Source organism: Phascolarctos cinereus, unplaced genomic scaffold, assembly GCF_003287225.1.
Source record: "Phascolarctos cinereus isolate Bilbo 61053 unplaced genomic scaffold, phaCin_HiC Scaffold_5;HRSCAF=322, whole genome shotgun sequence".
Classification (NCBI taxonomy): Eukaryota; Metazoa; Chordata; class Mammalia; order Diprotodontia; family Phascolarctidae; genus Phascolarctos; species Phascolarctos cinereus.
This window is the reverse complement of record NW_027555958.1, coordinates 323544609-323559852: the sequence shown is the minus strand read 5'-3', so window position 1 is coordinate 323559852 and position 15244 is coordinate 323544609. Positions and strand designations below refer to the sequence as shown.

The following is a 15244-nucleotide window of genomic DNA, read 5'->3' as shown; positions in this document are numbered from 1 at the left end:
GGGCGGAGGGGGTGTGTGTGACGGGCGGGCGGGCAGCGGGGCGGAGACAGGGCTGGCCGTTGGAGGGGAGCGCACGCCCCCAGGCGGGAGCTGAAGGGAGTGGGGGGCGGGCCGCGTGGGAGGGCCGGGTCTCCACCGCCCAGAGACCGAGTGGGGCGGGATCCAGTGCAAAGTCTGAGACCCTGGGCCTTGTTGCGATGTCCTGAAAGAGCTGAATAAAGAGCGGGTCTGGGAGGCGTGGGGAGATGCTCGAAGCCCAAGGTTCTAGATTAGGAAGCGCGCTGGCAGGTCCCGGGCAGAAAAGGGAGAGCCGTGGAATCATACTGCCCTTCCCCTGCAACTGTAGGCAATATCCCGGACCCCGACCTGAGACTACCGCCCCTTTTCACGACCCTCCATCTTGCCCCAAGGTCTGTCTCCTGCTCCTGACCTTCCAGCCTTCCCTTCGGACCCACCCTCTTGCCCATAATCCATCATTCCCTCACCTGCTAGCTACTCTACTGCTCTCCTACCTCTTGCTCTTAGGCTCACCTCTCTTGCCAGTGACCCTTGAGCCTTCTCAGCCCCTGATTGTCCTCTGTCCATGAACTTACATGACTTAGTGGATAGTGTTGGACTTGGAGTCAGTAGGACCTGAGTTCAGATTCTGTTCAGGCACTCACTAGCTACTGACCCTGTGCAAGTCACTTAACCTTTCTGTCTCAATTTCCTCATCTGTAAAATGGAAGTAAAAATAGAACCTACTTCACAGGGTTGTTGTGAGGATCAAATGAAACGACATATGTAAAGCACTTTGCCAATCTTAAAGCACTATATAAATGCTATTATCCCCAGCTCTTTTCTTCTTGCCCATAACCTTCCCATCCTACTCCCAGCTCCTCTTCTCCTGCCTATTATCCTCCACCTAGTCTTGCCTCCTCTCATCCCTGACACTAGACATGCATGTCAGCCCCATGCCCTCCTGCCCATTACTAGTCCTCCTCCCAAAGATCCTCCACCCTATCCCCAAGTCCCCTAACTGAGTCTTCTTTAGGCCCCACCCCACCACTCCATATCTAACCTTGCTTCAGCCCACTGCATTGGGAATCAGAGGTCCTGGGTTTGAGTTCTAGATCTTCCACTTACTGTGTGACACAAGCAATTTCCCCTTTGTGGGTCTCAGTTTCTCCATCTTTAAAATAAGAGGCTTGGACCAAGGGCCTTTTCTGGTTTAATTCCTATGGTCAATTTCAGACCACTTTCCCTTATGCTTTTTCATTGGAACAATCCTCAGCCCACCCCATCAGATTTTATCTTTATCTCTTCCATATTTCAGGTTGATCTCAGCTTCCCTTCTGACATTTCCTCAATTCCTTCTATCCCATGCTTGGCTTGATGCCCTTAAAAATAAATGTGACCATCAACAAACACAAACATTTCAATATACCAAAAAGGGAAAGGATTGCACATGAACCTATGAGCTTCTACGACACAGTATGAGTTTTAAAAATATATGTAATAAAGTAGTAACTGACACTCCTTTTCTGAACTCTTCCTATCTCCATGCTTCGTCTATTCCATCTTTGACTCTTCCCACCCCAAGTTCCACTTCCAACTTTCTTCAGTCTTCCCTTCTGTTCTCCCATTCTGTATCTGAGTCTTCATTCCACAGTCCCCCAACCTCCTCTCTTTAACCAGCCTTCTCTATGCTCTTCTGAGCTACGGTGAAGGGGTTTGCCCCATTGTTTCTCAATGATACTTTCAGGCCCCAAATCTGCCATCTTATCCTTTCTCTTGACCTTCCTTCCTTTGTGCTTTGAGACTGAAGAAGTTGTGTCTGAAAGCCACTTACGAAACACTTATTCAGTGTCCAGCACTGTTCTAGAAATGGTGGTGAATGGTAGAGCCTTCTACCTAACTTCCTTAGGCCAGCAGATACTACACACATATTGGCAATGTGAGAGGGAACAGGATTAATGGAATTGGAGAGATACATGGTCTGCCTCCAGATTTTTTGGAGGCCTCCCAATGCCTGGTGTTCATTCTGTGAGGTGGAGAAAGTGAGAGTCCTTCCTACCCAGTGGGTCAATTAGTTAGTGAATAAACACATAATAAATACTGTGTTCCAGGGACTATGCTAAGCACTAGGATACACAGAGTCAAAAGACAGTCCTTACCCTCAAGGAGCTTGAAATCTAATGGAGGAGACAACAAGCAAACAAAGATGTACCAATGAGCTATATACAGAATAAATAGGAAGTAAATGAGGGAGGGAAAGCATTAGAATTGAGGGGTTGGGAAAGGCTTCCAGTAGAAGATAGGATTTTAATTAGGATTTAAAGGCAATCAGAGAAAACCAGTAGGCAGATATAAGAAGACAATCCCACAGGGGCCAATGTCACCAAACTTTTTTTTTTTTCAGTCAGTGCCTAGCACTGTGCTAAGTGCTGGGGATACAAGGAAAGGCAACAATAAAACCCCTGCTCTTAAGGAGCTTACATTCTAATGGGGGGAGACAACATGGAGATAACTGTGTGTTTACAAGATATATACAATGTAAACTGGAGGTAATCTTTTAAAAATGGCATGGGAGTGGGGAACACCAGCAAAAGGCCTCTTTGCAGAAGGTAAGATTTGAGCTGAATCTTGAAGCAAGCCAGGAATGTAATGGTGGAGATCATGGGGGAGAGCATTCCAGGAATAGGGGATAAGCTGGTGGAAAGACATGGAAGTTGAACTTAGGATGATTTCTGTAGGCAGCCTGGCACAGTCTTGCAATACCTCATAAAGCAACTACTAGATGCAGTGGATAGAGCACTGGAACAAGAGTCAGGAAGACCTGAATTCAAATCCAAATGTAGACCCTTACAAGCTGTGTGACCCTAGGCAAGTCACTTCACTTGTTTGCCTCAGTTTTCTCATCTCTAAAACAGTGTAGTAATAGTACCTTCAAGGGCTGTGAGGATCAAATGAGATAATTATAAAATATTCAACACAGTACCTGGGACATAAGTGCTATATGAATGTTAGTTATTATTATTATTTATTAGAGTCAACTCTCCTGGCTCTACAGTCCTGATGTATTGCCCTGCCCTGCTGGCCCCCATCTTTCAGTGCTAGAGTGGAAGAGACACAATGGACAATGGTGCAGGAATTCTGTTCTGCTTTGACAACATTTGACACTGGCATTCTCCTATTAGGACAGCTGAACCTTTTTAACAGACAGAGCCCTAAGAGAATAGGCTGAGGGGTGAGTGAGTGAGCCTGGCTTCCCATTGATCTCTGTGTACTTTCCTGGGATACCTGGACCTCTCACTTCTCTTTGGTTTATTTTTTAAGGCATCTTTAATTTGTAAATAAATAAAATAAAGATGTAAAAAAATAGTTTCAGTATAGAAAAGAAGACATAGTGACTGCCTCTGAGAATCTTACAATCTCACTGGGTAGATAAGAAGTACCTCTTCTACCAGACCTTGTTGGATCATATTCTCCAAAATCTGGAGAACATAGAGGGCAGCAATAGTGTAGTGAAAGCATTAGACTTAGAGTTAGAACATCTTAGTTTAACTTCTGCCTCTGTAGTAGTGTGATCTTGGCTGACTCAAAACCTCTCTGGGATTCAGTTTCTTCATCTATAAAATAGGACAAACAACATTTTTACTTACTTCACAGGGTTGCTGTGAGCATCAAATGAAATAATGTATGTCAAGCATTCTATAAATTGTAACACTACATAAATGTGAGCTAGTATTATATAATTATGTTGTTCCATCAAGAGTAGTGACCACGTCTTCACCTGAAATAGTACTCTCAGCATCTGGTAAAGGCCAAACAATCGTCGAACTGAATTGAATAAGGTCCACTCAACCTTCTCTATTTCGTGCTACTAAGAAATGTTTGTGGTACTCATGGAATGATAATGACAGTGCCTTTCTAGATCCCCACTTATATTCCTAAGTCTGAGAATCCGAGACAAAGCGGGAAAATGACACTTGGTGATAAGAAAGCTTGGGGTTGTGCCCTCTTCTAAGCACCGGTCCAGACACACTGACCTACATTCCTTATCTTCTATCCTACCCTGAGGGTGATGCGGTTACACGGCAGGAAAGGGACGCGAACAAAGCCCTGGAAACAGTCACAACGGTAGAGGTGGTAGGGGGTGGCTGTTGCTCTTTCCCTGATGATCTTGGGGTGAGGGGTGGGAGGGAAGACACCCACTTCCACTCTGACTGGAGGAACTAAGCCCACGACGGAGCTGCAGAACGGTAACTGGGGAGAGGCAGGGGCACTTGACTCTCTGCCCTACACCCGTGAAGTAGCATCCACTGTTGATTAGGATCTCAAAGCACTTTCTAGGATCTTCCCAAGCCTCAGACCAGAGGAGAAAGCTTAGGGGCAGGAGGGGCGCGACAGGGAAAAGAAAAAGAGTAGGAGAGATGCGGCTGACGCCTCGGCCGCACCCCCCGGGCGTCCCGCACCCACGCACGGGATCCATGCCCTCCCTTTCATCATTCCCAACAGGCCATTTCCTCCCCGTCGCCTCCTTCCTCGACGGGCGAGTTCCCGCGAGTAAACGGGAAGACGACGGCGACGTGCGCGACCCCGACGGGAGGAGTCAGAGGGAGCTGGGAAGGGACGCAGGACGTGCGTGCGTGCTCGCTCGCGGCGGCGGCGGCGGCGGCGGCGGAGTGGAGCGGCCGGAGCCGGAGCCGGGGCCGGGGGCTGGAGCCGGAGCCTTGGCCGGGGCCAGGCCCGGGGTGGGAGGCGAGCTACGGGCGGCGCGGAGGCGATAGATCCCAGGGGGCGGGAGAGGGCCGGGCGGAAGCAGAACCGAGCGCAGCGGGGCTCAGGGCCGGGTTCGGTGGGTCCAAGGCCCCTGGTTGCGTGGGTCGGGAGGGAGGGAGGAGCCGCAGACCGTCGCCGCGGGGGGTGGGGGGCCGGTCTCCGGCCGCAGCGCCGCCGCCATCACGGACTTCCTGTGGGACAAGCGCACGGGCCTCGCAGCCAGAACGGTGAGCGCGCGGGCTGGCGGGCTGCGAGGGCGCGCGTCAAGATGGCGGGCGCGGGCGCGCGCGCCTCGGGGAGGTCCGGGGACTGGAGGTGCGGGACCCAAGCGGGACTGGGGTCGCAGCGGTGCGGGAGGACGAGGGCTGTTGCGAGCTGTTGAGTAGAAAAGGAAAGGGGCTTGCCCTGTCCCGTGGGAAGCCGGAAGGTATCGGGGGGAGGGGGGCTAGGGCAGAAGTGACCGGAGGTCAGGGACCGAGGTGTGGCAAGGAACGGGGCGGCCTGGACAGCGCACGTTAGGAGGAGTTCGGCTGGGTCTGCGAGACCAAAAGGTAGCTCCTTGGGCCTTGATTGCTTGAGCAAGTAGAGAATAAGAAGAGAAATGAGACTTTAGAAGTTGGTCGTGTGAGAGGTTTCCCTAGGAGAGGTTTATGGTAGGGAGGTGCACCCTTGGAACATGGTTGCTGGAGCAAATGGAGAAAAAAGAAAAAGAGACTTAGAAGTTGGTCGTGTGAGAGGTTTCCTTAAGAGTAGCTTATGGGGGAGAGGTACTGTGTAGGAGACATTTAGGTGCTAAATTGAAATGGAGGAGGGCTCTCAGTGCTTGGGAATTATAAGACTTGTACAGGTTTAAGATTACAAAAGTACGTTGTAAGTACATTGTTTCAGTTGTTACTTATAAGTTTAAGAGGTAGGACAAATATTCTCAATTTACAGATGGGGAAGGGGTAGCTAGTGTCCTAAGGAGACAATGTGGTCTTATTGTTTCCTTGATTTTCTTTTATCCCCAGACTAGGAACCTAGCCAAATATCAGTCTCCTCAGTTCAGAGTTGGGCTGAGAGTGAGGAGAGACTCAGAATATGACCCAGATGTCTAAGTACCGTAATGGAACTCTTACCACATGGAATCCTCTGCTCCTAATATTTTTCTGCTCCTGAAGCAATCTCTCCCCTTCTCTCTCTCCCCCCTCCCCCTCCCTCCCTCTCTTATTCTCTCCCTCCCTCTCTCTTTCTTCCCTCCTCCCCCCTTTCTCTCCCTCTCCCTCTTTTCCTCTCCCTCCAGCCTCATTCACCTGTAACTACTATTTCCCTCTGAGAGTTTCCCACACTTGGCAGGGAACAGGGAGAAAGAAGATCACTGTTCCTCCTCTTCTTCCTCCCACCCCTCCATGGCAGCTGGAGGGTAGTCCGATCTTAGCCAAGAAGTGCTGCTACCAATTTAAAAACCAGCCATTCTTCATACCTTCTGAATACAAGAGAAGAATGGCCTACTGGAAAGCAGATTCCAGCTGGGGGCCCTCTAACGAAAATATTTTAAGGGAGTTGGGTTGGGGGGGAACCACTCTAGGTATACCTTACAGTTCTAGGACTCAAATCCCTAGAACTGTAATAGTAAAGTGACAGTATTTATTGAATATTCATTCTGTACAATTATCTGGATCCTGCATAGGTAAGAGGGTAGTAAAGTATTGGCAAAAGAAATTAGATATAAAATAGTTAAGATTCATGTCCTCGATGTACGTAGTCTAGTTAAAGAAACAATATGATCACATAATGACATTAGCTCACTTAAGCAATATACTTTGAATATTTGTTATATTCTGTAAGCAAAACTAGTTTAACACAGGTCTGTTCTGTGTTGTAACCCATCCAAAGATGAGCCATAGAAAGACCTTATAATAACATAGCCTTACCAGTTACAATCTCATTTATAACAGTCTTTCAGCCTCTATCCAACAAATGTCTTTTAAGCACCTACTGTGTGCAAATCACTGTGGTAAATCCATGGGGAGGAATAAAGATTAAATAAGAGCCTTCTTGCTTTTCTGGAGAATATAGATGAGGAAGGGAATAGGACATAAACATTTGTTAATACAAGGTAATGCATACATGTGTGCAAAACTTCAAAGTGTTGAGTTGGGAGAGATTGAGGAAAATTTGTGAAGAAGGAAGTGTTTAAGCTTGGCTTTAAAGGATGGGTAGAATAGGAACTGGGGATATCATTCCAGGGATAAAGAATAATGCAGGCAAAAGCAAGGACAGCAAACTCAGAAGGCCATATTAAACATGTTTCAACAAGTGAAAGCTTACAATGCAAAGGGGAATCAAGATAGAAGAATAAGCCAGGTAGGGTTATTTATGAAATTTTGAAATTTTGAGCTAGATTGGGAAGGAGGAGAGGGTATCATTGGTGGGGTGCAATGATAGGCACAAAGGCAGGAATAAATATATTATCATTGGTAAAAGAGGTCATGTAGGAAATTGATTAATTTATTTAACACCACAGGTGAGACATAAAGATTGGGGTTTGTCATGACATTCTGCCTCCATTACTTGTCTCCTTCTCTCAGATGCCTCACCCCCGAAGATACCACTCTTCAGAGCGGGGCAGCCGGGGCAGCTACCATGAACATTACCGCAGTCGAAAACATAAGCGACGGAGAAGCCGCTCTTGGTCTAGCAGCAGTGACCGGACTCGGCGGCGCCGACGAGAAGACAGCTATCACGTCCGTTCTAGGAGGTGAGGAGCTAGTAGGTGCTTAGGGAACTCAGGGTAGAATTTAAAAAGTCAGCTAAAATGCATTATTGCAAAATTGCTATAACTATATAAACCTTGCAACTGTTATAGTATCAACAATATTTACTGAATACCCATTCTAAACAGATCTGGGTGTGGGTAGGAAGGTGGGAGTGAATATTGATGAGGAAAATTAGATATAAAATAGTTAAGATTCTTGTCCACAATGTATTTGTGGTCTAGTTGAAGAAGCAGAACACACACATAAAATGACCATGGCTTAATAAGATATAAGATAGGTCAGTGAGAGTGCTGGTGGTATGGATAATAAGTGGAGTTCTTTAGGGAAAGTGGCTGAAAAGAGGTCAGCTTTCAATGCCTTATAAAGGAGGGGATGAAAAGAGGTCAGGTGGGTATTGTTGTTTCGTAGCATGTTTTTGAGGGGGTGGGGATGCTTATGTGTGGGGGTGTTCTCTTTGGATATTTTCTTATCTTGGGTTCCTAAGATGACTAGGAAGAGGTTTGATAGCTATTTCCTAGTAATAGAATGCCTCCCTTTTGTCCTTAGTAATGGGCAAAACTAGAGAAGAGAGGGAGACTTGAGAGCTGTGTGTTTGATGTCACCTGGTATGGCAGAGCATATAAGCAAATGGGGAAAGATGCCCTTCCTATATCAGATTGGTTTAGTCTTTATTACTTCTTTCTCTCCTATCAGCTATGATGACCACTCTTCTGACCGGCGGGCCTATGACCGACGATACTGTGCCAGCTATAGGCGTGACTACAGCCGGGAACGAGGGGAACCTTATTATGAAGCTGAGTATCGACATTCCTATGAGTACCATCGAGATGACAGCTACCGCAGCCAACGAAGTAGCCGTAGGAAACACAGGCGGCGGAGACGACATAGCCGGACATTCAGCCATTCGTCTTCGGTGAGTATTCAACACTATCTCTTCTCTCCCCATTCTTCAAGATTCTTAGGATTCTGGGTAAGTAGGAAATGACCTTGTTTTCAGCTGTGCTATGGGGTGTGGATACTGTGGTGGGCACTAGGCCAGTTCTCTTCCTCTGAAACTTTCTGGCTCTTGAAGGACACCAGGACATTAGATCTTGGATCATACAGACACTGTGCATTTATGCTCACTAAGTGCCCTCCTCTTTGGCATACTTTACCTGCTGTTCTTAGGATGATCAGCTCTGTTCTGAATGCCTTGCTTGGGATATGCTTCTCTCCCTCAGGCTCTGGGCTCTGTACCCATATCTGTGGGGGGAATTGATGGGGGGTAGGGTAAATCTCTGCCCCATGGAGGAGACATTGTTGTCTCTCATGGGACTGGGGGTGACTAGCAACTAAACCACTTCTTTGCTCTGCCCCATCCCTCCTCCTGACCCCACTTTGGGTTTGGGGACCTGGGACTATACGTTGCTCTCTCTTCTGTCCCCAATCCACCTTATTACATCTGACGTATTACCTTCCGCTGTCCCCCGTCATCGTCTGTCCCCCTTGGCTGGGCGCCTGTGACCGGTGGCCCCTCTACCATTCACCCCGCCTCCCTTCGGCCCCCGCTCCGACACCTGGCTCGCTCCTACCCCCCACCGCCCCCTGACAGCAGCACAGCAGCCGGAGAGCCAAGAGTGTGGAGGACGACGCTGAGGGTCACCTCATCTACCACGTCGGGGACTGGCTACAAGAGCGATGTACAAGCCAAATCGTAACAATCCTATAGCTTGTAATGGTCCTATAAACATCTTAACCTCCCCTATGCCAACCCAAGTCACTGCCTCTTCTGTCTCTTCTCTGTGATGTTTGTCATATGGGTGGTTTGAGTTGTTATTATAAATTGATCCCTATAGCCCACTTCCAGCTCTTCTGACCCTGGGTTTAGGTGGTGGGAATTAGTCAGGGGTCTCCTCTCATGACTATCTGTCTTCCCCTTCTGTCATCTCCTACCCCCAGGTATCAGTATGCTCATCTTCTATCAACTAAGCTTACCCTACCTTCTCTCTTCTTCCCTGTCCCCCAATCCCATTCTATACCATTTCAGATGAGATTGTGAGCACTCTAGGAGAGGGGACCTTTGGCCGTGTTGTACAGTGTGTGGATCATCGAAGGTATGAGCTAACCCTTCTTAACCCCTTTTTGTCCCCTAGGCAATCCCAAGAATAGAGGGATGGAGCATATCTAGGAACACTTTCCTGATTTCTAAATCTTATAGCCAATCTCACAGATTCTGGAGTGTTCTTGAGCACCTACCAACAGTTTCTCCTGCTGTCTTGCAGGGGTGGAGCTCGGGTTGCCCTAAAGATCATTAAGAATGTGGAAAAGTACAAAGAGGCAGCACGACTGGAAATCAATGTGCTGGAGAAGATCAATGAAAAGGACCCAGACAATAAGAAGTAAGCAGGGCAGGGAATGAAGGCCTGAATTTCCATCCTTTTCACACACCAGAGACACTCCCAAGATTTTGTGGGCCATTGGGAAACAGGAAGAAACCAAGAGGGTACAAGTCTTCCCCGTCTTGTCGTTTTTCCATTTCTTTATCTCCATCCTCATCATACTCATTTGCATTTTTAAAAAATTGAATAAGCCCTTAATTATACAGGCTGACATAATAACAGTACAGAGCTTTTTGTAATGACCTAATCTTTGATATCTAGAACATATGATCTCAAAGAGATGCAGTAGATATGGATATATTACATGGCAGTAGAAAAGTATTAAGCCAAAATATGAATGGACTAGAAGGAGGGGGTGTGTGTGTGGTACATATATGTGTACACACACATATAACATACATACACATTAAATAGGTAAAAATATCTATCAACAAACATTTATTATGCATTTATCACACGCCAGGCTTTTTATACATGCATACATACACATATGCATGCACGTGCTTACGTATGTCAGTGTTAGGGACTTGGTTTTGTTGGTGTGAGAACTCCCTCTACTGATACCTGAGGCTCAGAAAGTGTGACTTGCCCGTGATCACAAAGCTGGTAAGTATCACAGCCAGTCTTTAAACCCTGGGCTTCCTGATTCTAAAGCTGGCTTTCTTCATTATATAAACTTCTTTGTGTGTGTGCATGTGCACATGTGTGCGTAGACATGCAAATGAACTGGAGGTATGTATGCATACATATTACAACAAATACTGGTCAAGAATGAGTGCATTTTAGGAATGTGGCCAGGAAAAATACATACTAGTAGTGGAAGCTGGAGAATGTTATTTGTACTGCATGGGGTAGATGACTACCAAGTAAGTGGAGGCAGCCTAGGACATAGAATGGACACACGCTCTGGATCTAAGTCTCCTCTTAGATGACATCTAAGACCACCCAGCTCGGCATCTGTTTTCTCTGATCAATCTAGGAAGGCTTCATAAGGGAAACAGAGTCTCCGGAGATATTTAGTGATGGAAGAAAACTAGCTTGATGATTTTCCAGCATCACATGCAAAGGAGATCCCAAGTGCTGTCATGTTATCAGCCACAGGCTAGGCAGGGCCCCTGACCAGCCCTGAAATCTGCTGGCCGTGTCCTGCCATGTGAGCCCACCCTGCCGCCGCTACAGGCGGAGGAGGAGCAGGCAGAGGGGGTTCACTGCTCTCCCCTTCCCTCTCTCCTCAGCCTGTGTGTCCAGATGTTTGACTGGTTTGACTACCATGGCCACATGTGTATCTCCTTCGAGCTCCTGGGCCTCAGCACTTTCGACTTCCTCAAAGACAACAACTACCTGCCCTACCCCATCCACCAAGTGCGCCACATGGCCTTCCAGCTGTGTCAGGCCGTCAAGTGTGAGTGGGGCGGGCAGAGGCGGGCTCAGGGCAGCGCCCCCTCCCTAGGGGACCTCTTCAGGCTCAGCTTCACGCTCGTGAAGCCCTTGAGCAGCCAACTCTTGACTAAAATCTGCGGTTCTTGCTTTCAATGTCACTTTGACATCCTCTTCTTCTGACTTAACTCCTTGGCTGATGTTACCACCATCTCTCTTTACTCTCACTCCACATTCAGCCCATCTGGAGCTAGAAGAGAAGGCCTTTGAAACCAAAACACTTAGTTACTGCTTTTCCTTTCTTCTCAGGGAAGGTACTAGCCAGACATCCAGTGTTTAGATAGGGCCATTTGGCCCAGGCTAGGGGCTGCATTCATCAGAGAGGGTTGACGTTCACCCCCAGGAAGGACATGGGGAGCAGGTAGTAGTTGAGTTGACCCAGGGTTCAGGATAGGGAATCTGGACGGCTTCATGGTTCTTCTTGAGTCAGATCTTCATAGGGCAACTTCATGATTTGCTTTGAAGTTTGGGGAAATTCTGTGGCATCAGATGCCTCCATGTGTCTGGGTCGATATAAAAAGATGTTCCAAAGCCAGATATGTGGTTTGAGGATCGTTCTCTGGTTTTTATATCGTATCACAGTTTCCCCTTCTTTGGCACTGAGAATTAGATGTATCCAGTTTCTCTATAGACCTTGTAGACGCTTATCAGCCATGAGTTGAAGGGGTTCTTAGTGCAGTCAGTTAATTGGCTGTAGAATAGAGAGTACTCCTGAGTGGTTCCTAGATCCACCTCTGTGACAGCTTTGATCCCACCCATTGGATTAGGCTGGAATGCTTCATCCCTGCCCCTGCTTAGGACTTGGCTTGACCCCGCCCTCTCCCCTGCAGTCCTCCATGACAACAAGCTGACACATACGGACCTCAAGCCAGAAAACATCCTGTTTGTGAATTCGGACTATGAGCTCACCTACAACCTGGAGAAGGTGAGAGGGCTGGAGCCTCTCTGGCAAAGGGGTAGGGGCAGCTGTGCTACTTCAATTGTTCCCTTGCTTCCTGTCCTTTCACCTTTATGTCTCCTGTATCTTCTCCTTTCCCCCTGCCTCCACTTCAGTTCCCGCTAAGACTAAGAATACCAGAATAGAATGAGAGGAAGAAAACCAGCTTAAATTGCAAGAGGAATTGGGAAAAACTGAGAACTGCTTTCCAGTAGGGAGGTTTTTTTTTTATCCTATCAAATATTACATTAATGATATTGATTCCACATTTCTATAGTTCTGGCTAAACTCATGTTCCAGTCTGCTCTTTCTCTTTCTTGAGGTAGTCTGTAAGGCTATTGAGTTCAGCTAGCTTGAATACCAGAGGAATATCACCAAAGATAAAAGCTGAGTAAGGATCAAAGGGGGATAGCACCGTCCCTCCCTGACTCTAGCCATCTCTCATATACACAAATGTGTATACTGACATCCTTATTTAGATTTATTTAAGTGCCACACGTCGAGAAATGTTCTGGATATATGTAGACTCTCAGGTTGGCTGATCATTCTTGATTCTCCCGTGACCTCCACTTCTGAAAGTACTTTGCTGAAATAGATGTGGAGGCTGGGAAGCAAGAGGTGTCTCTGGCTGGTGAAGGAATGGGTGGGAGGCCAAAATGACATACATCCTCAAGGGTTCTTTGTGAGAATGCTCCAGTGCTTGAAGCATGAGGCCGAGTCATAGCTATACCAGGAGCTGAGATTAAATCTCCACTTGTCTTTCTTCTAGAAACGGGATGAACGGAGTGTGAAGAATACAGCAGTACGGGTAGTGGATTTTGGCAGTGCCACTTTTGACCACGAACACCATAGCACCATTGTTTCCACTCGACATTACCGAGCTCCAGAAGTCATCTTGGGTAAGGGAGGATAGGACTATCTGGGATGGGGTGGGGTGAGGGTGGGGCCACCTGGGGCCTCACAGCGCCATCTCCCCCTCCCACCCCTCCCTCCCCATCCCCACACCCAGAGCTCGGCTGGACACAGCCCTGTGACGTGTGGAGCATCGGCTGCATCATCTTCGAGTACTACGTTGGCTTCACCTTGTTCCAGGTGAGGGGGAAAGGGCGCCTGACAACACTCCCTGGTACCTACCTACCCTTTTGCCTTCTGAGAACCCACCTGCCTGTTCTCCCCACCCACCATTCCTGCCCATCTCTGCCACTAGAAGCCTTTCCATGTACTTAGCATTTAGTCCATCATCTTCCCTCCCCCATGGACCATTTATCTCTTCATTCCCCAGACTCATGACAACCGAGAACACTTAGCCATGATGGAAAGGATCCTGGGGCCTATTCCCTCTCGAATGATCAGAAAGACCAGGTAGGTGAGAGCCCAGCTTTTGGGTGAAGCTTTAACTCATCCTCTCCCTCTGAGGAGTGGGAATTCCTGAGAAGTGGGTACATTTTCCCAGTGTACCTACTTTTTTTTCCAAGGCGTCTTGGCACTTTCATGGCCAGCCAAGGCCTAGGGATCTAATAATAAAACTGATGTTTTTATAGTGCTTTAAGACTTTCAAAGTGCATTACATACATTTTCTCATTTGGTCCTCATAACTACGAAGTGGGTATTATCCCCTTTTATAGATGGGGAAATGGAGGTTCAGAAAAGTTAATTAACTTGTTCATGGTTACAGAAGTGTTGTGTGTCAGATGTAAATTTCAAAGCCGGGTCTTAACTGGCTCCAAAACCATCATTCTTTCTACTTAATGATGCTACCTCTCTATACTGAGATCAAGGAGGTGGGGGAGTTTTCCTTATGAATGTGAACCCCTTGGATCCCTTAAACCCCCACCTCTAACAGGAAGCAGAAGTATTTTTACCGGGGTCGACTGGATTGGGATGAGAACACATCGGCTGGCCGTTATGTACGAGAGAATTGCAAACCTCTGCGGGTGAGCAGGCTTGGGGATGGTGGATTCTCAAAGACTAGTTTTAATTCTGGGGGCTAATGGAGGGGTTGGAAGAAATTGAAGAAAAAATTATGTGATTATTGGGGGACAGCATGAGAGGCTAAAAACGGTGCTTTAAAAAAAATATCGAGTCCAAGGTCAAAGCAGCATCTTAGATGTTTGTTGAGGAACAACTGTGATCCCTAACTTTAGGAAACTTACAATCACATAGAAGATATAAGGAAAATTATTTTAATATATCAAGGATGAGGCTTCTTGGGTACTCTGAGCTGTGAAATCGAAACAGAAGACTAACAATGGTATTGGGAGGTACATAGTATGGCTTAGAAGTATTAGTCTGGGTTAGATGCTCTTCAGGATTCAAAACCAAGCCTAAAGGAAGAACCAAATCAGCCCACCATGGAGGGTCTGGTTTCTCTGGACAGCCCAGCTCACCCTTTTCCTGCCCTCCACCAGCGATACCTGACATCGGAGGCAGATGAACACCACCAGCTATTTGACCTGATTGAGAGCATGCTAGAATATGAACCTGCCAAGCGACTGACCCTGGGCGAAGCCCTTCAGCATCCTTTCTTTGCCCGCCTTAGGGCTGAACCACCAAGCGCTAAGGTGTGGGACTCCAGTCGGGATATCAGCCGGTGACAACTGGGCCTGGGGCCCCTTATTGTCTCTTATGGCAATGAGTGGCCGATCTGGGACACTGGTGCTTTTTTATACAAAAGAATGGAGCAGGAGCATAACTTCCCTCACCTTCCTCCTGGCTCCTTTATAAACCTGTGAATATGTGAGATAGTGTAAATACAGCAGAGCTCTCTGGCCTTTATTCCCTTTTCCCATTGAAGCCCTGTATATAAAAGCTATCCCTTCAACACCCTCTCAGGCCTTCATTTGCTCTTTCCAGCAGTGCTGGAGGGGGCATGAGGTGGTGAGGTAGCACCTACCCTATGTTTTATAAGGAATTTTGTACAGTCTTTGTGAAATAAATATGACGTGCTTCAACTGACCCATCTGGAATTG

At 47.3% G+C, this 15244-nt stretch overlaps 1 protein-coding gene across 2 annotated transcripts; it reads left to right on the top strand.

The window, feature by feature from the left end:
- Nucleotides 1-4905: 4905 nt before the first annotated feature.
- On the top strand, nt 4906-15230 carry CLK2 (CDC like kinase 2). Of its 2 annotated transcripts, none has more exons than XM_020991598.2 (13): nt 4906-4991; nt 7335-7504; nt 8217-8436; nt 9118-9202; nt 9550-9616; nt 9785-9901; nt 11137-11303; nt 12169-12263; nt 13045-13174; nt 13285-13367; nt 13558-13637; nt 14119-14209; nt 14684-15230. In XM_020991598.2, the coding sequence occupies exons 2-13, from the start codon at nt 7335-7337 to the stop codon at nt 14867-14869; spliced, it is 1491 nt and encodes a 496-aa protein (XP_020847257.1). In that variant the 5' UTR covers nt 4906-4991; the 3' UTR covers nt 14870-15230. The 2 variants fall into 2 exon arrangements, with proteins under 2 accessions (XP_020847257.1, XP_020847256.1); XM_020991597.2 differs by having other exon boundaries at nt 9115-9202.
- The last annotated feature ends 14 nt before the right edge of the window (nt 15231-15244 follow it).

Excerpts from the sequence above, each read along its gene's own strand:
- CLK2 (XM_020991597.2), top strand. The coding sequence starts at position 7,335 with ATGCCTCACCCCCGAAGATACCACTCTTCAGAGCGGGGCAGCCGGGGC. Across the intron at positions 9,203-9,549 it reads GGACTGGCTACAAGAGCGAT|ATGAGATTGTGAGCACTCTA; the intron begins GTACAAGCCAAA and ends ATACCATTTCAG. Across the intron at positions 14,210-14,683 it reads AGAATTGCAAACCTCTGCGG|CGATACCTGACATCGGAGGC; the intron begins GTGAGCAGGCTT and ends GCCCTCCACCAG.